The sequence below is a fragment of the Grammomys surdaster genome, unplaced genomic scaffold (assembly GCF_004785775.1).
Source record: "Grammomys surdaster isolate TR1022 unplaced genomic scaffold, NIH_TR_1.0 126178, whole genome shotgun sequence".
Classification (NCBI taxonomy): domain Eukaryota; kingdom Metazoa; phylum Chordata; class Mammalia; order Rodentia; family Muridae; genus Grammomys; species Grammomys surdaster.
Window position 1 is genome coordinate 8,678,915 of NW_021620984.1, and position 22,457 is coordinate 8,701,371.

Here is a 22,457-nt window from a genome sequence, read left to right on the forward strand (position 1 = left end):
GTTTTGCCTGCATGCAAGTCTGTGCACCATGTGTGTGCCTGACGCTGGTGGGGCCGTAAGAGTGCGTTGGAAGTGCAATTGTGGATGGTTGTGAGCAGCACGTAGGTGCTGGGAAACAAAGGCAGGTCTTGGGCAAGGATAGCAAGTTCTCTTAACAACCAAGCCATCTCTCCAGCCCTACTCGTAAGCATTTTTTTTCAGCTGAGATCTCAACTAAGTTTTATCCCATGAGGCAGTGATGACTATCTGCTGTAATGGCTACCTGGACTATACTGCCAAGAAAGATTAGTGATGCCTGTCAAGGGGTGGAACTGGGAACACACATGTCGGGTATTCGCCATCTCTATTCTTGAATGAGATGGTCAAATCCACAAGTTATGAGCATTCAGGAAAACTAAGGAACAACAATAACATTTCGAAAAATATAAGCAATAAGTATCTGATCATGTAAAGAATCTAAACTTTGCACAGTGCACTTGTCACAGCATGTGAGGGATGCTCTTCATCCTCAGTGCCTGGGTTCCAAAAATGGAAGTCAGGCCATTGGGCTTTCACAACAAAGACTTTAACCTAAGGAGCCATCACCATGGTCCAAGAATCTAATCTCTTGAGTCTGTACTTTTAGGCATAATTTCAAAAAAGTGGCTTCTAGAAGCTCTGTAGTAGTACTTTGTTTGCTTGGTTTAAAAAAAATGGGTAGTTAATACAGTGCCAAATGTTTCTTTTTTAAACTTTCATGCTGCTGAGTATTTTAACTAGAATTAACAGTTGGAAGACTCATCACCTAGAATTCAGAAATTGGCAACCCCTTTGCCCAGTCTAGATAATGCTACTACAGTGCAACACTGTGATCCGAAGAGAGTTTTCAGAACCACTTGGAACGACACAGTGAACTATAACAACACAGATATTCAGGTTGACAGTAACAAGGGGGTGGGGGGGACCTGGAAGGAGAGAAGAATTTGTCTTTACCTCATTGGACACACCAGAAGAATGATCTTGAACATAATCCAGAGACTTTTTAGGAGGCTGGGTGTAGATGCACCACAGAAGCAGAGGTGGAGAGATGGGATGGAGGAGAGTCAATGCAGCGAGTAATGAACATGTGGAAAAGGTGACAACAGTTAGAAACCGAGTGACGATAGCATCAGGTACACATAAAGAGTGACAGGGACGGAGCAACTTGGCAGTCAAGGAGCAGGAGTGCAATGCTGGCAAATATCCTCAAGCACAGCGCAAAGCTGCCTGTGTTCAGTTAGTAGATTTGTAAGCTCAGTTTGTCAAATCAAAATCAGTACTCCGAGCCTTTGGCCACAGCAGATTGCAAGGTCTACTCAGGAGACATGGGAGGGGTAAGGGAAAGCATGCTGGTGAGCCACCCTGTGTGGCTGAGAAGGATCATGGAAAGTGCTGGCAATTTGGGCTCAACACAGAAATTGGTACAGTCTCTAGAAACTACCCAGCAATAACAAATATATAAAGCAAAACATATATAAAATATATAAAGGAGAGCATTTTCCCAGTGAAATAAAATACATTTAAAATAATAAGAGGACATGTCAGAAAAAAACAGGAGGAAATGATCCTTTTATTGGGTACTAGGAATGCCAGGAAACTTTGTTTAATATTTATTTACAGTCACATTTGATACAGTTCAATAAAACATATAATGAGGCTAACCAAGGCTGCATGCTAATGTATAAAAGCGACTCACACAGCCATCCAGTAAGGAATAGGTGATCTGCGTATTTATAAATCCTTACATGACATGGTATAAGAAAGAACAGACTCTGTGTTCCAATAATATTGCTGGTCAGTGTAAGTGATATGCTATCTAACAATTTAGGGGTTGTAAAATGCATGTCACAGACAGTTCCCTGATACAGCTTGAAGGACTAAGGGAAGTTATTTGAAACCTGAGTTGACGCTGTTGCAAACAGATTAGTCAGATCCCACAAGGGCCAAACTAGGGGCTTTCAGCATGGGACTCTAGGGAACAGAGACCTGCTGGTTGTTCATGAGGAAGACAGTACAAAAGAGAGTCCACAGGGCTTTTCACCTCACTCTTTTTGTTATCTCTCATATTCAAAGAATCATTTTACTGTGGGAATGGTCTGGTAATACATTATAGAGACAACCGCCCAAAGATTTTCATTGTTGTATGATAGGCTTAGGTTTAATTAGTGACTATTTTGGGCAAATTCTTTAACTTTTTTGGTCTATTTTCTCATGGGAGGAGTTGTATCAGGAAGATCAAGTCATTGAGTTAGGGTCCAAGCACTCCGCAAGGGCATTATAATTTCTCAGGCAACAAGAACTATAGTAACTGTCATTCTTGTAGATAGCAAGGTACTTGTTAAACTAGCCCAAAATGTGCTGTACACCATACAGTTCTCCCCTAAAGCTGTGCTAATGACCTAAATATTCCACACCAGAAACTACCCCAGCATGCTAGATTTGTAATTAATTAGATGTGATTCTAATACATGATTTGGAAAAAAAAACCACACACACAGGAAGCCAATGAACACATTTAGGCATTTGTTACCAAAGCGAATTTACACAAAGCTGGAGCACGTGTATTTAACTCATCCAGCTTCTGTTTTCGACATGACACCATCTCCCTTGTGACAATTAATACACTTTAAAAATCAAACAACATTCTCCTATTTGTCTTATAGGAATTGTCTAGCCTCACTTACCGGACGTCCAAACTCCAGTTCTGAAAAGAATTTATACCAGGGCTCATTTTCTAAATCTATGTCAGCTGGATTTATGCGACCCGTCTAGAGCAGATGTGAAGGAAAAGGGGGAGGAAAAGGCACACTGAGCGAAGTGAGGGATAATGCTGTGTGGTATGAAAACTCGCGCGCATCCACACGCAAACATGCATCGGACTCATCCAACAAACCTCAACAGGACAGAATGGAGGAAGTGAAGTAAAGTGCGGATATGCAAATGAGGGTCATGACGTCACTGGGGCCCCTATTGCCACCATTGCTAGTTCTTTAGCCTGATGCATGAACTTAGGGACGCTATCCTGGCCGTGACAATGGGGATGATGGCACACCATTTTGTGAAGTCCTTGGTATGTCCAACCAAGGCACCAACGGGTTCACCTGGACTGCTCAGTCCGTTGTCCCGGAAGTCCCTGGCAACTGACAGTGGCAGCAATGGTCTGCATTGAGCAGACGCTGCAGATGGGGCAGGCTGGAGCATGGAATGGTGGAGATGAGGGTGTCTGGGAGAGAAGTAGGGTCTGGGAGGAGGAAGAACCCCAGGAGGGACAGGGATCTGACCTTGCCTTAGCCTCAGAAAAAATGCTGAGCTCAGCTTCCCCACAGCATGAGAGAAGGTGAAGAAGGAAGGCGCTCACCCGGGTGGGAGAGAGATCTGGGGCACTCGGACGGGGTGCGGGGACACAGCTCCTGGGCGGAGGGGAAGGGCTACGCAGGCCATCTGTTGAGGGTGACACTGAGAGAGACTTCCGGCTGGGTTCCCTGGGAACAGGTGTCGGAGTTGTTGGGAGAGGGGGCTGTAAGAGAGAGGGGTGAGGAAACACTGGTTCATTAGACAGGGGCTCTTGATGGAACCTGGAGGGGACCAGCTGATGTTAGTCTCGGAGACTAACATTTCAGGACAGGGCTATGGCCTAGGGGACCGCAGAGAGCAGATTTCTTATGAATGGCCCACCATAGCAAAGATCTGAAAGTCACAAGTCTTTTCAAAAGTGAAGAAATATCTCACTTTGTGATTCAGTCTCCCCCCTGTTGACTTAGAGCTAAAGGAGGGTGAATGTGAAATTAGGCTTAGCAGAGTGGGTGGGGGAGGAAGAGTATGGGGTGTAACGACTTTCATCTCAAGTGGTTTATGAATGTTGGGCTTAAGACTGAAAATGCTTGGGATGGCAACATAAACAGTTGAGAAAAAACAAACACAATTACTTTAGCAATAGAACACAGCCTTTCCTTAACCGAGTTAACATTAACCTTTAATTTTTTTTTTTACAATACATACCAGGCTAGATGGTATCACTGGAGATATGGTGGTTGCTTATCTACAAAATGATGCTCATAGTACTGAACGTATCCATGGCTACTTCTTTGAATAGAACTCATGTCCCTAATGAAATGTGTATAGTTGCATTGTATAATATATTAAGTCAGAAAAAATTCTAAGGAAAGTTACTTGGTTCGCTAAAAGTCATTCATGCCAACCAAGAGAAAAACTGTAAAGCCCACAATATATCATCCAGGAGAGCTGCTAAACAGCCACCACTTTCATCCTGTATTATTCCCTTAGAATTCTTAAGGAGCGCGAGGATTCCCTCTGAATAGCTCCATAACCCCATAGTGCTGGGGACATTGAATATATCATGCTAAAAAAAGACACTATTTTGTCTTGAGCTTAGTAGCAGGGAAACATTGTAATGTTTCATCATTAGTACATCTATTACACACTATTACATATCATTACACGCTATTACATATCATTATACACTATTACATATCATTACATACTAATGTAGTGTTTCATTACCATTTCAATGATAGAAAAGTTGGCCCCGTAAGAAAACACTGCAGAGACCATGCTTCTGAGGTATATTTATGGTGGTGATTACAAAGACTGCAGAAAAACCCTGGGAGTTGCTTGTGACCAATGGTGAGAGCAAACAACACTTCATAGTGGTACACTTTTACAGTGCTTGATGGCATCCTGAAGTGGGTATGTGGATGGGCACATACAGGAGTGCATGTGTACACAAAATTTGTCACTGTTGGTCGAGCACTGAAAATGGCCTTTTAGTAGTTAATATCATCTATAGTAGTTAGCCTTTGGCTATGAGCTTGTTTTTGCCATCACTAACAACTGAGGAGGTTACTCAGTGAGAATGAGAGCACGCTGCAGAAGCTCTGAGACATTTATCCTAACTTATGTCAATGTTACTTTTGGTTTCTACTTTAAAATTAACAGTGAGATCTGTTATAAAGAACATCCCCCACCCCCAGCAACCAATTCCCACTGGCTTAGAAAAAATATGTAAGTTTATAACTGCTTTCCATTGAATTAAATTTTTTGATCCACTATTTATAGGAGTGTTAAGATTTTTGTTAGTGATGAAATGTTATTTTGCTCCAGTTGTTAGACAATGCCAGCTGCAGTGCATAACTTCTTCATAGGAGCCTTTACCCTTGAACAGTTAACATTAGAGAGGGTTGGTCAGTAGCTCTTGTATAGTTCAGAGGGCTATACTATCTCCTTAACAGAAGAGAAACCTTGGATTCTCCCAAACTCCATAGTTTCTATTGCTGGATGTTTAGTGTCTATAAACTCTCACTTTTAAAAGTTTGGCTTTCAGCTACTGTCGGGATGACCTACACTCAATTAGAGTGTTTTATTTTGCTCAGGGTAGATAGGGACTTGTCAGAGCAGTGATTCTCAACCTGTGTGGTTCCTGAGACCATTGGAAAACACTGATGTTTACATTATAATTCATAAAAGTAGCAGAGTTACAATTATGAAGTAGGAATGAAAATAATTTTATGGTTGGGGTCACCACAACATGAGGAACTGTATTAAAGGGCTATAGCATTAGGAAGGTTGAGAACCAGTCTTAGAAGGCGGGGAAAAAAAAAAGTTGCTTCAAAACACTATGAACACTAGAGGGCAGCAAACTCACTAAACAAATAGACAAGCTTTTTAATGTTGTCACCTTGACTTAAAATCAGTAACTGCTGGGTGGTGGTGGCACACCCCTTTAATCCCAGCACTTGGGAGGCAGAGACAGGCAGATTTCTGAGTTCGAGGCCAGCCTGGTCTACAGAGTGAGTTCCAGGACAGCCAGGGCTATACAGAGAAACCCTGTCTTGAAAAACCAAAAACAAACAAACAAACAAACAAACAAAAGAAAATCAGAAACAAAATGACATTTTCCTTTGTGGAGATACATTTCTGTAATAGAATCTGGGGATAGAATCTGGGAGTAGAAATCTGTATCATTCTGTTCCAATGTGAAAATAGCGATTTCAATAAACAGAAAAGGTTCTATTTATTAAAGCTTCAGTCTATAGTCATGGTGAGCAACTTGCTAAAAATCTGTGCAAGGAGATAGTCCCCAAATAGCAGCAAGTCATCCTGACAATTCTGGAATCCTGTGAGTGGTATGCATCTGAGCAGAGCCTTTGCTTTATCAGCTGGATGTGCTGGTGCACACTTGAATTTCAGGTACTTAGGAGCTAGTGGGAAGAGGATGGTGAGTTTGGAATCAGCCTGGGCTGCATAGAAAGACCTTGTCTCAAAAGAGCATAAAACAAACACCATCAGCAAAATAACCTTCAACAAATAGACACTCCCCAAAAGGTAAGACCTCCCCCAAGAAAAGAGGAATGCCAGATCTAGAGCGGTCTAGTTCAATTCTTGTAGTTATACACTAATTGAATATGTTCTCTAGCAATCCAGAACGACTCCTAAAGGATTCAGAAACACTGCCACAGTCAGTGACACGTATGTTCACTGTCAGATAACAGAAGCATAGGCATAGGATCTCTCTCATCGCTTCCTCAGTTCCCTCACATCTGAGAAACTCCTCTTTATAGGAATCCACCAGGGGACAGCTACCTCTCAGTGTCATCCCTGCAATGGCAGGAGAGCAGCCCCTGATGGATGGATGTCTCTCTCATTCTGTTTTATTTCTGTCAGTTCACAAGCCTAGCAACCTTCTGCTCACACAAACCGTCTTTCTCCGGTGTGAGAAGTGCTTAAGATACGCTAACACCAGGGCTCACATGTGATTGCTCTTAAAAGCTCCCTAGAATGTGTGGTTTTTAAAGTTTTCCCAACATAAAAGCCTTTTGCTGCTTCCCAGCCTTCTTGTTGGATGCACACTTTCTGTCTGTTAACACACCAGAGGACCTGGGAGTTTGTTCTTGTAAATGCTCATTGACTTTTAAGCTTCAAGGCAGGGGTTGCTATGCTTTCTGATTGTTTTCACAGAAAATACTATTGCATCATGGGATAATTCTTCAGGGGTCAAACTTTCAGCTATAACCTCTCAAAATTTTTATAGCTTCAACTCTGAGTAGTAATTTCTGTTGACAAACCATATTCTCTGATCGTTTAAATTGCCTTTCTACTCATCCAGTGTGTGTTCCTTTGGTTATTATTAGATGTAAGCACAGTTATTGTATCAAATGTAACAATGTCTTTGTGGATCTTTTTTTTTTTACTTTATTAAGCATAAAGACAATTAACATGGTTGATCTACAAGTGTATCCAATTCAGATGATCTGTTATGCTTTTATTAATATTACCCCAGTAAAGTTGGTATGATTGTCATATGGAGTCTGTAAGCTGAAAGTGTAGTCTGATCTGTGGATCAAGTCATTAAATGCAAATTTCTGGTGATCTCAAGCCCTCTTCTGGATCAGACATTAGGCCCATTTAGTCAGCACTGAAATTTATAATCAAATAAATATTTATGAGCTTCAAAGAAATGCATTTATTTTTTTCTTCCTGGTAAAGAATATAAATAGATATGGCTTCAATTACTAAGGATGAAGGCAGTATCTCCCCACCTCCGGACATGAGGATTTCTGCTCAAGCAGAACTGCTCCCTCATAGAAACTGAGGTAGAGTTATTTGTGAATTCCATCTGTGTGTCTTGATGGAGACTCACTGGGCCCCCTAGATAGATTCAATCTCTCACCATTTTTTATCCATCAACTGCAAAGGTATCAGTTCCATTCACTTAGTCACTCAAGGAGTTATTTACTGCATAGGTACCACATGTCAGGCACTGAGTTGGGTATGGAAGATAGAGGATGCTCTGTCAGTCAAGGTGTCCATTTTCAGGAAGCCTAAGATGTAGTGAGGAACCCAGACAGATGGTCAGGTGCGTGGTAAGTATGTCAAAGTGGGAACTGGAGGTATCCAGCAAGAAGAGCTACAAACCCACTGCTGAGGGCGAGCAGGCCCCTAGGTGATGTGTGCCTCTGGTAAAACTGGGGAGGGTGCTGGTGAAACCTTCCACGTGGAAGGAGGGGTCTTGTGGAGTGATTCCCCAGAAGACTGAAGGTCTGAAGCCCTTTGTGTAGCTGGCAGGGGAGGGTGAAATCACAGGATTTGGGTAGGTTTTATTTGTTGTTGTTTTTTAGTTTTTATAAATTATATCCAGGGAGTTAGGTTCTGCTCCAGGGACAAGGAAAAGTCAGGAGAAAATGTAGGAGTGGCAGGCTTTTAAGACAACTGGTGATTGGATTAGCTAATCAGGGAAGTGAATGTGGGCTACATCAACCCAGACAAAGAGCAATTGAGGACCGGAAGGATCATGACATTTCTCCTTGTGGTAGCAATGCTAAGTTCATAGAGAGTAAGGGGAATCCAAGAATATAGTGAAGCTGACAGGGTTGCTGGAAATCGAGGAGAACAGCATAGGATTGCCTAGGGGTTGTCTACAATTTTCAAAAATTTGAACCAAAGAGAACAAAGGGATGCTCTCAAAATACCTGAGTAAAAACTCAGAAGATGCAGTCATAGGGCCTTGAGATTCATGTGCTGGTATGTCCTCTCAGTTAGCAAACCTGCCGTCTCTCCTATAGTCTGAGTCTTTAAGACACATAGCTGGGCTCAGATATCCTTGCCCAAGTAGCTCTTTGGTTTGTTTGTTTGTGTTTTTTGTTCCGATTCAAAGTGGGATAAATTCAGGATTGATTTTTTTAAAAAGGTAATAGTCTCACTCTAAAATAACAATGATTTAACCAGGCTTGGTCAAAATTATATCATTGACTCTCTTATATCATTTGCCATAACTCTGGCTCCCAACAGAATGGCTTAGGAGGGATAAAAATGTGCGCTGTGTGTTCTCATTTCCTTCCTGTTACTAGTTCCTCCCATTCATCTTTTCCTGTGGCTAAAGAGGTTTATCCATAGCAGAATCTATGCCCACGCCCATGGCTTCTGACCTCCCTATTTTCTGAGACCAGTCAAGAACACTCGTCTTGTATTATAGTTACCCTGAACCCAGCTCTCTGGTAAAGTAAGTAACATGAACTTATGATAGGTTAGCCACTAATTATACTATACATGAAAACAACCAAATAAATTATGGTGAGTACTAGTAACTAAAGGCTTCCTGCGAAGTACACCAAGCAAACATTTGCCTTGGCTCAGCTGGTTGGAGCACATGCTAGCTACGTGTCCATGTGGCCTTTGGTGGATGCTGCTTCATTTTCTTCATCTGTAAAGTAGGAAGTTTGTGCATCTGCATTATAGGCTTGCTGGGAAGGCTCCATAAGATAGAGAAATTATTACTAGTTATAGAGCCTAGCATGTAGTAGATATATCTGCTGTTATTACTATCATTGTAATGAGTCATTTAAAACAGAGCCTTCAAAGCTTGCACCCAAAGGCTTGTGAAAATATCAACCACAATGAGGGGACTCCATAAATGATCTCTAACAAGGGGAATTCTTTAGATGTGCTTCTATTTGGCCATTTAAGAGGTTTCTTGTCTTTAGTCATACCATAATCCCAAGAGCCTCACAAATCATTAGATTTCTACTATAATTTAATATAACACATTTTTTTTCAGGAGTCATATTGTATTCCATTGAATTTTGCTTTGGCAATCTCACTTATTTGATATTTAAACAGACAATTTAGGAAATGGGTTAGAACCCAGAGCCTGGAATCAGTAGTGTTCCCCTCATTTTCAGTCTCTTCTGTTGCAAACTTACCATGCAAAGAAATTTGGATTCTCTGAAGAAAGGCAGTTGAACTGCGTGATTGGAAGATCTTTGAACATACTCAAGAACACAGCCACAAAACACAGGGTTTCCAACTCTAAATCAAGACTACTCATGGTCAAGGCTGTCCAACTAAATCTCAGGGCCGACCTTGCAGTCTCTGTACTAGTGTGATGCTCGTGTGTGAGCCGGAAGAGCTCACAGAGAAAACACCAACACGTTTTATCTGGAATCGAGTTTGGACATACATAGGAACTGCAGAGTTTTAAAGAGGTCTTGAGGATACTGATCTCTGAGAAAGAAACAAGGGAGGCAAATAAGGATGAGGGCCAAGGAAGAAGCACTGTTAGCGTAACAGAGGCAAGTGGCCTTTTCCAAGCCCACACCCTGTTTAGTTAGTCACTAAGATAAGCCAAAAGGACTATAAAGAACAATACAATCTTGATCCATTAAAGTGGTAACCAATCAGGAAGCTTGAGGCTTGGTAACCTGAGAGGGATTTAATAAAAACCAATCAAACAACTTGTTAGAGGAAGTGTGTTGGGGGAAAATTGCTTCTTCAGTGAGCTGAATAGTAGGAAACCAACATAGGAGTCAAGGGATTCATCTGCCTGTACATCAGGGATATGGAGTCATGAGTTTTCTCACTGGGAAGACAGAATAGCAATTAAGGATTTCGTGTATGAGTTCTGTAATTAGGCTCAGCCAATGAGACTTGTATTTGTACATATATATATATATATATATATGTATATATATATATATATACATATATATATATATAGATATATATATATATATATATATATATATGCTACTAAAGTACCTCTTTCAATTCAGAGGCAAGATATACAAATCATGACTAAAAATAAACACAATTTCTCGACAGTGTCAAATAAATAAAATGGGATGAGATTCAGGTTTGCTTGGGGACCCCTGTGGCCTAGCCAGCTGGATTTTGGATCAATGACAAGTGCTTACGGGTCTTTCGTGCTGCAGAATGGATGACTTCCCAGGCTCATATTCAAAAATACTCCTTGGCTCCGATCGAAATTTTCTGGTGTCCACCTTTCTGTCTGGAGGGTCCCAGTCATGCCTGTAAATGAACAGCAACCCACACTGAAAGCCCTGTGAGATCTTACCATGGTCAATTTCCCAAAGTTAATTTGACTAGAAATTTAATGGTTTAGTGTGTCTGTGTGTATATGTGTATGCTTGTGTGCATGCAGGAGAAAAACTTTTGGAAATCAATGCTTTCCTTCCACCAGAGGTTCTGGGGTTCCAGCTCAGATCTTCAGGCTTAATCACCAAGCAGTTTTCCCGCTGAGCCCTGAGAGATTAACACAGAACAAACCAATAACAATAGAAACAACAAAACCCTCACACAACATCTCTCTGGATAAAAATGTATGAAATTACTATATATGTTTAACTTTATATAAATGACTTATAGTAAACTATCCCTAATAGTTCACCTTTACTCTACTTTTGCAAGCGTGACTATGGCTGGAAAAACTCACAAACGAGGTTTGGAGACACATGAATAGTGAGTGACTTGTTGCTAGACCCCTGGGTCCCTAATGATATGTATGTCTGAGTTTAAAGTGGCAGTGTGCTCTGTGAAGCTTTGTCAGTTTAACCACCTGGTGATCTGACTTCCTTGGTCCAGAATGATAAGAAATAATGCACATAGCATGTTTGGCCATATTTCTTGTGACTAGCATTGGAGTACATGTGTGAGAAGTACAACTGCTTCACTTGGGCTAACATGCACAGGGATAAACAAAGTGGAGTGGGAGACCTCTTGGTGTGAGCCTTGAAATACTCCCCCGTGGGAATCTGATCTTTTCCTTGCCTTGATACCATGAGAGCGTCTGTCTAGGACTCTTGGCAAGTACATTTTCACAGGAGGACTCAGAACACCAAATTTTTCCAGGAAGCCAGAACCAAATTAGAAAACTCAGAGAAGTGGAAGAATTATTCAATATGTATTTATTTATTTTATTTATATTTGAGAGAAAGGAGCTTCTGTCTTCTGAGTTTGGAAATTCTGATTCCATGGAGAGGAATGATATTCTTTCTCCATGGAATGCTAGGCACAGAAATGCTCTAAGAGAAAAGCAGAAGCAAGCCCTAGGTGTGTAGAGAATCAGCAAGCTCCATCAGCAAGCTCCATCAGCAGAGCCTGGACATCTTCATGCTTTGGTTTTCCCACCTGTGTGAAACCGTCCTGTCTGAATTATGGAGACAATAAAAAATGTGCAGTGATAATTATTTCTCAGCTTAAAGACATTCCTTCGTACTTCTCCACAATTTGTCATGAGGAAAGAGGAATTAAGATGAAAATTCCTTGACAAGTAGTGTTTATTTTTGTTATGTATTACATGATGATTCCTAATGATAAAATTTTAGTGGTGTTGAGTATATTTTTTATGAGGTGTGTTTGTTGGTTTGTGTGAAAATGGCTCCTGTAGGCTCATATGTTTGAATGCTGGGTTCCCAGTTAGTTGAACTATTTGGGAAGGATTAGGAGGTGTGACCTTATTGGAAGAGGTGTGTTACTGATTTGAGGTTTCAAAACCCCATGCCAAGCCCAATGTCTGTCTCTCTGCCTACTGCCTTCAGACTAGGATGTAAAACTCTTGGCTACTGCCCCAGGATCTTGCCTGTCTGCTTGCCTCTAAAACTGTAATGGACCCTTAATTAAATGCTTCCTTTTAAGAGTTGCTTTGGTTATGGTATTTCTTCATGGCAACAGTATGGTAACTAAGACCATATATGATAGAAAATACTTAAAAACCAGTAATATTAAAGTCATTAATAAACATCTTTTCTATTGCTATTTATTAATTACCAATAGAGGTAGCGTAGGCTCTGGACTTAGGAGAAGTCAAGGTTGAGTCCTGGCTTAGACACTCTATCCATATAAATAGAGCAAGTTATTGTAATTTTCTAACCAATTTCTTCTTCCGTAATGTAGAACATGTCCCACTGGGTTGTTATCAGAATACAACAATGTAATACAATGAAAGTGCTTAGCCCTGCGCTTGCATTAAGATCAGCTTTTAGTAAAGATTACAAATAATTAGAAATATTAGACACAGTCCTGCTAAAATAACACAATTGAAAAGTGTTCATAAAAATTGTACTTGAGTGTGAATAGCTTACTTAAAAATATTTCAGTGGAGAAATGAAAATGAGAGTCAGCTAAAATAACAGGCGAAAATGAGTCACAGACACGTGTTAAATAATGCCTTATTTACAATTTAAGAATAATTTCTTTTGGTTTCTAAAAGGCATCTTAAAAGACCTGAACTTTCAAACCCATGAAAACAAAAAAATTAACTGCTTAGTCTCTTTCTAATGTGGGGCAGCAGAGGGAATCTGTGCAATTGTTTTCAATTACTTAATCTTTCTATGTATTTGGTTTGAGACAGAATGTTACTGTGTAGCCAGTTCTGGCTTGGAAGTTACTATGTAGCTCAGTGGCTTGGAACAAGCTTGCCCTAGCTTTATGAAGACTGAGATTATACAGTGATGCGCCTTACTCTAGCCCCCTTCAGCTCAGGAATTGGACTCAGAGTCTAGAGTGTGTGGAGCAAGCCATTACCACTGAGTCTCATATCCAAGGCCTGTGGATATAATGTATTTTGTATGTGTGCGCATGCACGTGCATGCTTATGTGTGTGGGCGTGCATGTGTGTACATATTTTGTTGTCATTTGCAGTACTCAGATAAATGCTCTACTTATAAACTACATCTGTGGCTTCTTTATTTCTTTTATGAGCTTACTAAACAAAAAATAAACGTTATATTCCTGTCTTAGTTAGGGTTTTACTGCTGTGAACAGATACCGTGACCAAGGCAAGTCTCATAAAGGACAGCATTTAATTGGGGCTGGCTTACAGGTTCAGATGTTCAGTCAGTCCATTATCATCAAAATGGGAACATGGCAGTATCCAGGCAGGCATGGTGCAGGCAGAGCTGAGAGTTCTAAATCTTCATCTGAAGGCTGCTAGTGGAAGACTGACTTCCAGGCCGCTAGGATGAGGATCTTAAAGCCCAGGCTAACAGTGACACACCTACCCCAACAAGGCCACACCTCCTAATAGTGCCACTCCCTGGGACAGGCATATACAAACCATGACAGTCCTTGATTCATCAAGTTTAATTTAGAGCATTATGCTAGTGAGACCCAGACTTCCCTGAAAGTATTCAGCATCATCTTTGTAGTGATGCTCAAAACAGACTGATAAGTCCATGCATATTTCACTCCACAATGCTGGACTGTTGCCTCACTGAATACCACTGTGGTTTGATTTTTATCCTGAGAGAAGCCATTTTTGGAGAAGGAGCCTTACTTTAGTGTCGAAGACTGATCTCTTGGTCGTGGCGGAACGTGTGGGGGAAGCACTGGGGAGGGTGCCTCCTTAAAAGCATCGGTGCCATTGTCTGAGTGGCTTTTGGAAAGAGGTCTGTAGGTCTGAGTCTTCGCGGCAGGGTGTGACTGAGCACTGTAGGGTGAGTTGTATAGACCTACCATGAAAAAGAAAAACCAGCAAAACAGACAAGTAACTTAAAAAGTGCATTTAGCAGTTGGGCTCTGCAAAATCATCAGTGGTGTTGCAAAAATTACCAATGAACATATTTTAATATGTATATTAGGTAGTACATTGTTTATTAATTTATCAACATTATGAATTATCACTTATTAATTAGGCATCAATTTGTCCTGCACGTAAGTATTGATTATAGTCAATCATCAGCCATTGCAGAATTAATGAAAATTCAGGCTGTTTAGTAAAAATAGACTTACAGGTACTCAGCAAGGTTTCCTCTCATTTACAGAAACTAACACCTTAGGTAAATGTACAGAGGAAGATTAAAATGTCAGCTAATATTTCCTAATACTGACATGTGACAGTTGATATGCTAATCGCATCCCAACAATTATTGAACATGCTTGTATGCACGAGGCGCTGCTCCCGCAGGGGACATGGGAGCGTGAATCCTCCTCAAAAAGCTGCTACAAAAAGTGGGTGATTGGAAAGAGTTGGTGACAGTTAATAAAATCCAAGGGAGAAAGGCATTGTAAGAATTGGAGGATGCTAGAAGTGGATGGGTGAGACAGACAATGCATTATAGACCTGAAGGATTAGCTTTGATGGGCAGTAGAGGACAGCAGAAGATTATGCAGGACACAGAGCCGTGGGTTAGTAGAAAGTAGTGGGGGTTATAGGTGTTTTGTTGATGGACTGAAGGGTAAAATTCCCCAGACTTTACAGGATAACAAAACCGAACTTCAGCTTATTAATTACCAGGGAGACACACTGATTTCAATATTTGAAAGTATATAAAAATTCTTAGTTTCTCATCATCTAAATCTTGGGCTAAGTCTATCTGTGTGTAACTGCTTCTCTATGTATGTGTCTTTCCGTGGGATGGGACATTGGACAACACCTGTTTATTCTTAAGTGTTTCTTAAGTTCCACAGACTTCAGCTTGTAAGGTAACTCAATGAGGTGAGTTTGAAGGACCAGGGCCAGGAAGGGAATCTTTACTTTATGGACTTCCTGAAATAATATGGGGATATAGGGTCTAACCCAGAGGTCAAGAGCTTGATGTTTATTTATTTATTTATTTTTATCCCCCCCCCCATTTATCTTTGGAGTTGAGAAGCAAAATCACCCAGTTAAAGGGCTGGTTGCTGGCCATTGGGTTTTAGAGAGGGGAAGTCTCATGGAGATTTCTCTTAGGGTGGTAAAAAGGACCCTACATGGGGATACAACCCTGAGCCTAGGCTAAGGCTGGGTAGAATCTCTTGATGTGATAGTCTTGAAAACTGATGGGAAGGGGCATGTTTTAGGGGTCTGTCACACGAGCATGAAGACCACTCCACAAGAAACCAGCACATTCAAGTCCAAATGGAAATGGCAAAGGCAAAGTCCTTCCTTTGTAAGCACTGGCAACTCTGAATCAGAGACATGGCCCAGCCGAGAGGGAGGCTCTCACGTCTGTCAATGAATGGCTCCCTTCTGGAGCCAGATCCTGGACATGATCGTAAGACACTTGGATTTACTTGTTTGGGGGAATAATATCTGAGAAGCCTTATGCAATCGTAATCACTCTTTCTGCTGATAAAAAGATCTTTATTTTGTTGTGTAACTGAGGTCCTAGTCTGTTCTCTCACCCTGACCCTTCACGCTGTGGCTAAACATTCCTGAAGTTGAGAATAACCAACAGTGGAGGAATGAATGACACAGAATGGTGTTAGTTCCCAATTCCAGGAGAAAGGATCAATCTTTTGTTAGGCATGCTCTGAGAAAAGGAGTAGAGAATTCTCTCTCATCCCAGGAATGGACAACATGAGGTCTGATTGGCAAGACAAGGGACCAAGGCTCTTCCCAACAGTGGAGTGTGACTGGTCATCACAAGCAAGCGAGGAAAGCCATCCTACCTGCGTTGTATGTGTAAGGAGTATTATACATGTCTGTGTCCTCATCTAGAAAATGAAGCATAAACATGGTAATCCAGATGCTGCTGCCTTGTTACCAAGACAGCAGAAGATCAGAGAAATGACAGAAACATACTAGCAAAAAAAAAAAAAAAAAAAAAAGAAGCATTTTTTTTTTCTAACACATAACAGCACTTGGCAGTTCCAAATATCGTGTCCTCTGGGCAGAGCGAGCTTGTCTATAAGGTAGTGTACCTTGCTACCCTGGTCACACATGCAAAGCTGGTCTCCTGTCCTTACTTCCCCAGGCAGCTTCTTGTGTCCTCTGCACTGTGATCTTTTATTAAGTGCTTTTAAGGTAACTTGTCAAGTGTACTGAGTGGGATCAGGAGAAGCTGGATCCACCTACACTCACTCTTGTGGTAAGAAACAGACAGAGGGGGAGAGGGAGCAGCAGCGGGTTGTAGAAACGGACAATACCCGAGTGTAGTAGCGAGCTAAGACTAGGACACCTGGCAAGCTCCAAGGTCACCTCTTAGGAGGCTTCTTGACAGCTCGTGGTTAAGGCAGAGGCACAGATCTGTAACGTAGGAGGGAGAGTAAGAACAGGAGGGATGCTGAAAAGAATAGGCCACTAAGTGCACCTCGGGCTTGAAGTTTTGTGTGGAGAAAGTCTATCTATACAAAGGTTGAGCATACAGCCTTCAATACATAAAGACTTGATAAAAAAAACAAACAAACAACAGAAGAACATACATACCCGGCTTGTGTACCATGTGGATTTGCTTAAACATTGTCTTGTACCAGTCTTTCGGCCGGTCAACCGTCTGTTAAAGAGAACAGCTGAGATTATAAACTCTTCCTGTTAGGTTTAGGCAAAGGGCTACTCTGGCTGTGCCTACTTGCTGCAATCTCTCTCTCTCTCTCTCTCTCTCTCTCTCTCTCTCTCTCTCTCTCTCTCTCTCTCTCTCTTTCTCTCTGTCTCTGTCTGTCTCTCCCCATCCCCTCCTCTTCACAGCTGCTATAAAATAAATGGCAGACATCTTACTGTGACTGTGAATCTATAATTCTCAGTGTCCCCACAGTGGTTTACCTAACATTCTAAGTAATCAGGGGCTTTAGATGGCACATTCTAAAAGGCGGACACACATTGCCAAAGGTTCGAATCTTTCCCACTTCCCCAGCTATAGTAATCTGAGACAACCCAACTGCCAGCCCATGGGTACTCACCAGCTGCGTGGCATGGGATGGCCTTTTCTCTGTGAAACCTTTATGAGAGGCTTGAACCTCGTGGGTCTGACCTGTCCTCAGATCCTCTGCTATGCTGATGTCTATGTGTGGGGATATAACTCTTCTACTAAAACTCTAGTGAACACTCCCAGACAAAGTCTTCATTGCTAATATTCAGTATTTCTAATGTCAGGTTTGCCTTCCTGCTATGACTTGATGTCAATTTCAGCAATTTACCCCATTACTTGTGCAGTTTGTGAATAGACTATCCCATATTTACTGAATTGAAACATTTTGTATTATGGTTTTATTTATTCAAATCAGCTGTGCCTAGTACTAGATAGTATTTGATTAAAATTAGCTCCTTCTATTACGATGATGATGGTGATGATGATGATGATGATGATGAAGTCTATGTGTCTGAAGCAGGGCTTTGTCATGTATTTTGAACTAGTCTTTAACTCATGATCCATGCACCTAGTCTTTGATGTGCTGGAATTACAGGGACTCAACACTAGCTCAGCTTATTTGTGTGCGTGTCCATGTATGTGTGTGTGTGTTTGTGTGTGTGTGTGTGTGTGTGTGTGACATAGGGTGATCTCAGGTGTTGTTCCTCTAAAGAGACCCTGTTTTTTGATGGGGTCTCTCTCTGGGACCCAGGCTTTATCAATGAGGCTAGTCAGCCCCAGGGATCCCCCTGCTTCCAGTTCTGCCTCCAGTTCTGGGTTTACAGGTGAGCGCCACCATGCCTAGCTTTTTCTGAGAGTGCTGTGCATGGAACTCAGATCCTCAGTCACGTTTGCCCAGCAAGCACCTAATACATCCACTTCCTCAGCCTTATTGTTATTCTTAAATATTGAGAGTTCCATGAAAACATTGAAAAATTGAACTAGGGGATATTTTTGACCCAAGGGATAGATATTCAGATCAGCTTCAAAAAAGACAAAGTTAACATTTACTGGTTTAAGTGGCTAAAATACTGAGTGTATCAGGCAATTCGAAGTCATAGAGAATATATCAAAGTGCACCTAGGCCTTCAGAACTTCTTAAATAAGACACTGGAGTGCATACAGCTTTTGTCTTGTTAAATTATAAATTCTCTGATAGTTACCACCCCTCACACATGCCAGGGTTCAGGTATGACAGAAGCAGCAGGTTATAGCACAAATAGGAAAAGAATGTCCAATCGTTAAACAATGTTCAGATCTTCAAGCCTTTAGTTACCGTTTAATTATTTCTAGAAATAGGAATCTGAGAATGTTATGTATCTGTTTTATTTTTTGGGGTGCATGTGTGGAGGTATATGCACATGTATACCACAGGTGTGTATACTACATGAGCATGTAGAAACCAGAGGCAGATACCGGATAGCCTCTTCTTTCACTCTCTGCCTTATTCTCTTACAATATATGTTAAGGGGCTTAGGATAGTCCTTCCAGTATAACAAATCTCAAAATATAAAACCAGCAGGGGAATTCCGACATCTGTGGAGTGAAATACTGAGTGAACCTAGCTTATTGGAAGCAACTCTGTTATAGTCTGGGAAAACACACATTCCTTTTTAGAACTGTAGTGCAGCAATTTGCTCTGCAAGATCCTCATTTCAATTATATCAGAGATTGAACCAGAAGTTAACTAGTCTGTGTACAGGTGACCGAAAGCGTCAGATTTTCCAAGGTCATTGCCCTGATTTAAAACATTGGTTAGGACTTATACTTTCGAGAGCAGAAACTGTTTGATATTTTATATTCTGATTTTTCTCTTGTATGTGTGGTCACTGCATTTTTTTTTCTCTCTCAGAAACTATTAGGCAGGATTTAAATTTATTTTGACTTCTGAAAGTCCTGACAATTCTGACAGTTACCAGAGAACATCAGTTCTGTTCAGAGTCACATAGGCATTGTAGGCTTTTCCTACAGTGGGAGCTTGAGAGCATCAGTAATCAAACAAATGGCCAAATTATGGAGACTGGTGTGTGTGGGGGGGGGGATAAGGGGGGCGGGGCAACCCATCAAAGAAGCAGGAATCTGCTGTTCCCTGGTTCAAGCACAATACTGGGGCATGGTGGGGGCTGGTGAGAGGACTTACATCAGGAAGGTGCCTGCCATTTAAGTAGGAGAACCCAAATTCCTGTTTCTAGTACCTGTGTAGAAAGCTAGGCATGGTAGTGGGCTCCTACAATCCCAGGACTGAGGAGGCAGAGGCAGCTCTGGGTTTGGTGAGAAAGCCCAGACAGCAAATGAGGAGGATGCTCAGGTTCAACCTCTAACCTCTCCATGCACATCCAGCCACACATGTGCACGTGTCCACATACATGCACACACACCAATACACACACACACACACACACACACACAATACTTGAACACGTATCTTTAGTAGACATTTGTTTTTCTAAAAGGCAGGTTTCTTTTTCATTGAGCTTTACTTCTTTTTATACTTTTATGTTACAAGAGCAACCATAGAGAAGCAACGTACAACTGCGTACAAAAATAGTTTCTCACTGTACCTGGACACAGCCAATGGGGACAAGGGTGCCGAATAAGGAAATACATCGCCGTGTATGGCAATGCATTGTGACAGACGGCACTGTTGTCTACACTCGCCAGAGGGCCTATATCAGGCAGGATCTCACAGTTACGCCACCTGCTAGCTTTATATGGTGAGCACAAAGAAGCCAGGAGATGGCCAGCCAGCTGACAGAGACACTCTGAGGCTGGTAAAGCTGAGATGTGCAGATTCGGTGTCTCTTTCTAGAAGAAGTGGTGTGAACACTTTTGTTCCTTTTGGCAATGTCATTTTGGAGCATGATATGTCTCACATTGAGATGATGAATGAAGAAGTCCCCACTTGGGAAATTTATTTTCAGATGTGCCTTCAAAAAGCACTTTTGTGTGGACTATTTAACCTCTGGGACTCTACCATACAGCTGTCTGTCACTCATGGCCCTATTGGAAGGGGCTCCAACTTTCATCTTCTAGTTATGAAACATCGACACTATACATTTATTTAACATGCAGACACTTAAAAAAAAAACCCAGGTATGTTTTCTTCACATACGACAGTAAGAATCCTATCCTACTCCCCCCTGCTAGCTCTAAAATAGCCAAACAAGTATTATATTTGAACCAGAAAGAAAGAAATCTTGTGCGTCACTTAGCTAGCAGGGTTTCTTTCACGGTCTCACGGGCTCTCAGCCCTAGAGAATTTTTGTTTCTGTTTTAAGGATATGGCAGGAAAAGGCTGACAGACATCTCAGGTCACAGGAGAAGGGTCACCCTGAAAAGCTGTCTCCCTCCATCATGAGAGCTCAAAAGTAGAGAGTGTTCGGTGCTTGTTTTCAGCAGTCTCTGGACCACTTCACAATATCCTGTTACCATGGTATTCATTAGTTATCTGAGAGGATTCCCTGACACGGCTCAGTGAGACAGCACTGCTTTTAACGTACACACCGAGCAGGAAGTGGAGGCAACCTGAGTCTGATAATCCTTACTTTCTACACGAATGAGGGAAGAAAATAATCTTGGACATTCTTGGCCCAGGGATGGCAGGCATTTATAAATACAGGTCTATCCTTGGATGTGGAATTCATAAGGGTACAAAGCAGTAAACATGAACAGGATCTCTCCTGTCTTTGTATAGTTTTAAAGGCCTGAGCAAGTTATACAGAAAAAAAAAAAAGAGGGCTCCTTGTAAGGAACTTCTGCAGTGGCTAATAATTCACCTTCAGTTTTCTATAAGGAAAATTATCATCACACTCTTAGAGGATGTGTGTGGTTGCTTATCATTTGGCAGCAGATAATATAAATTTAATGTTACTTTTATTAATTGCTTTATCAATCACTTCCAACATCTTGGATTTTTCCTTTAAAGCACAACAAAGCAACAATTTTCAAGCAAAACTTTAGAAATTAAAAATCTGTACATTAGAAAGAACGGGTCACATTAGTGTGATTATTTTTAATATATCCTTTACTAACTTAAAAAAAAACTCACTCCTAGGTTTCAGACTGTAACTGCACAGAAAGCAATGATCTCTTAGGCAACGTGTGTACCGTGTCTCAAGGGTTAACAGGCAAAATCCATGACACCGTTCCTGTCTGAGTCACTATGCCTTCATTATCATGGGAAATTCAAATTTAGCCATTTCAAGTTAGAAATTCTGAAGGGAAAACAAATGTCAAAACACTGTCATTAGATACATACAACTGTCATAAAACGGAGTGTATTAGTCATAAGCCCTGGGATTTTTCTGTCACTTAAATATGACCATCATGATTCCAACACAAAATTTTTGAGCTTTATAATTAGTTACATTCAACAGTCTTAACAATCTGAGAGGTCTAAATCCCAGGCTCATGCTACATGAATATACTTTTTTTGGCTTCAACTACAATATTGATGCCAAGAATAATCAATTCTGGACTCATGTCTGTATATAAAACATAATCACTGCAAACTCAAAGACAGAAAGAAACTCTCATACTTCTTCAACTTTTTCAAAATGTTTCCTGTGTCACCACTGCTTCTGGCCTGATACCCTGCCCATCCTTTTCCTAGGTTCCTCACTGTCTCTGGTCCCCTGCATTTCCATTCACGGGAAACCAGCTCTTGGCAGCACCTCAGCCCTTTATGTGGGTGCAGAGGCAACCTCTTTGCAGTAGGAGCTTCCTCCTCTCAATCCCCAGCCCCACCTTCACCTGCAAAGACGCTGTGGCTCTCATCCTGGCTTCCCGGTCTTCCTTCTCTGCTACCACAGACCTCCTCTTGCAGTGGACTTGGTCAGCACACAGCTGCCTGCCTAGCCTCTGCTTCTGTGAGCAGCGTTGCCAGAAAGGGCTGCCCCAGAAAGGGCTGCCCCGGCGGCGGCACACTGAGTAACGCTTTGGCAGAGTTGAAAGACTAAAAAAAAAAATGCCCTCAACACTTTCTACTTTCACTTATCGTACAGAGAGCTCTCAGCAGGCTCAGCTGGGAGGGAAGCACAAATATATTCTCTCTCTCTCTCTCTCTCTCTCTCTCTCTCTCTC

General features: G+C 41.5%; 1 protein-coding gene across 11 annotated transcripts in view; it reads right to left on the reverse strand.

Moving 5' to 3' along the window:
* Sorbs2 (sorbin and SH3 domain containing 2) overlaps positions 1 to 22,457 on the reverse strand; it is a 308,074-nt gene that overhangs the window by 41,382 nt on the left and 244,235 nt on the right. For 4 of the 11 annotated variants that reach the window (XM_028757680.1, XM_028757681.1, XM_028757687.1 and 1 more), the window contains 7 exons: positions 16,958 to 17,024; positions 16,201 to 16,245; positions 14,105 to 14,279; positions 10,725 to 10,839; positions 3,377 to 3,535; positions 2,703 to 2,786; positions 973 to 1,029 (listed from right to left, as the gene is read on the reverse strand). In XM_028757680.1, coding sequence (XP_028613513.1) covers positions 973 to 1,029; positions 2,703 to 2,786; positions 3,377 to 3,535; positions 10,725 to 10,839; positions 14,105 to 14,279; positions 16,201 to 16,245; positions 16,958 to 17,024 — 702 coding nt within the window. Of the gene's footprint in view, positions 1 to 972; positions 1,030 to 2,702; positions 2,787 to 3,376; positions 3,536 to 10,724; positions 10,840 to 14,104; positions 14,280 to 16,200; positions 16,246 to 16,957; positions 17,025 to 22,127; positions 22,152 to 22,457 lie in introns of those variants that run through there. The other 7 variants (XM_028757683.1, XM_028757686.1, XM_028757684.1 and 4 more) reach the window with 5 other exon arrangements.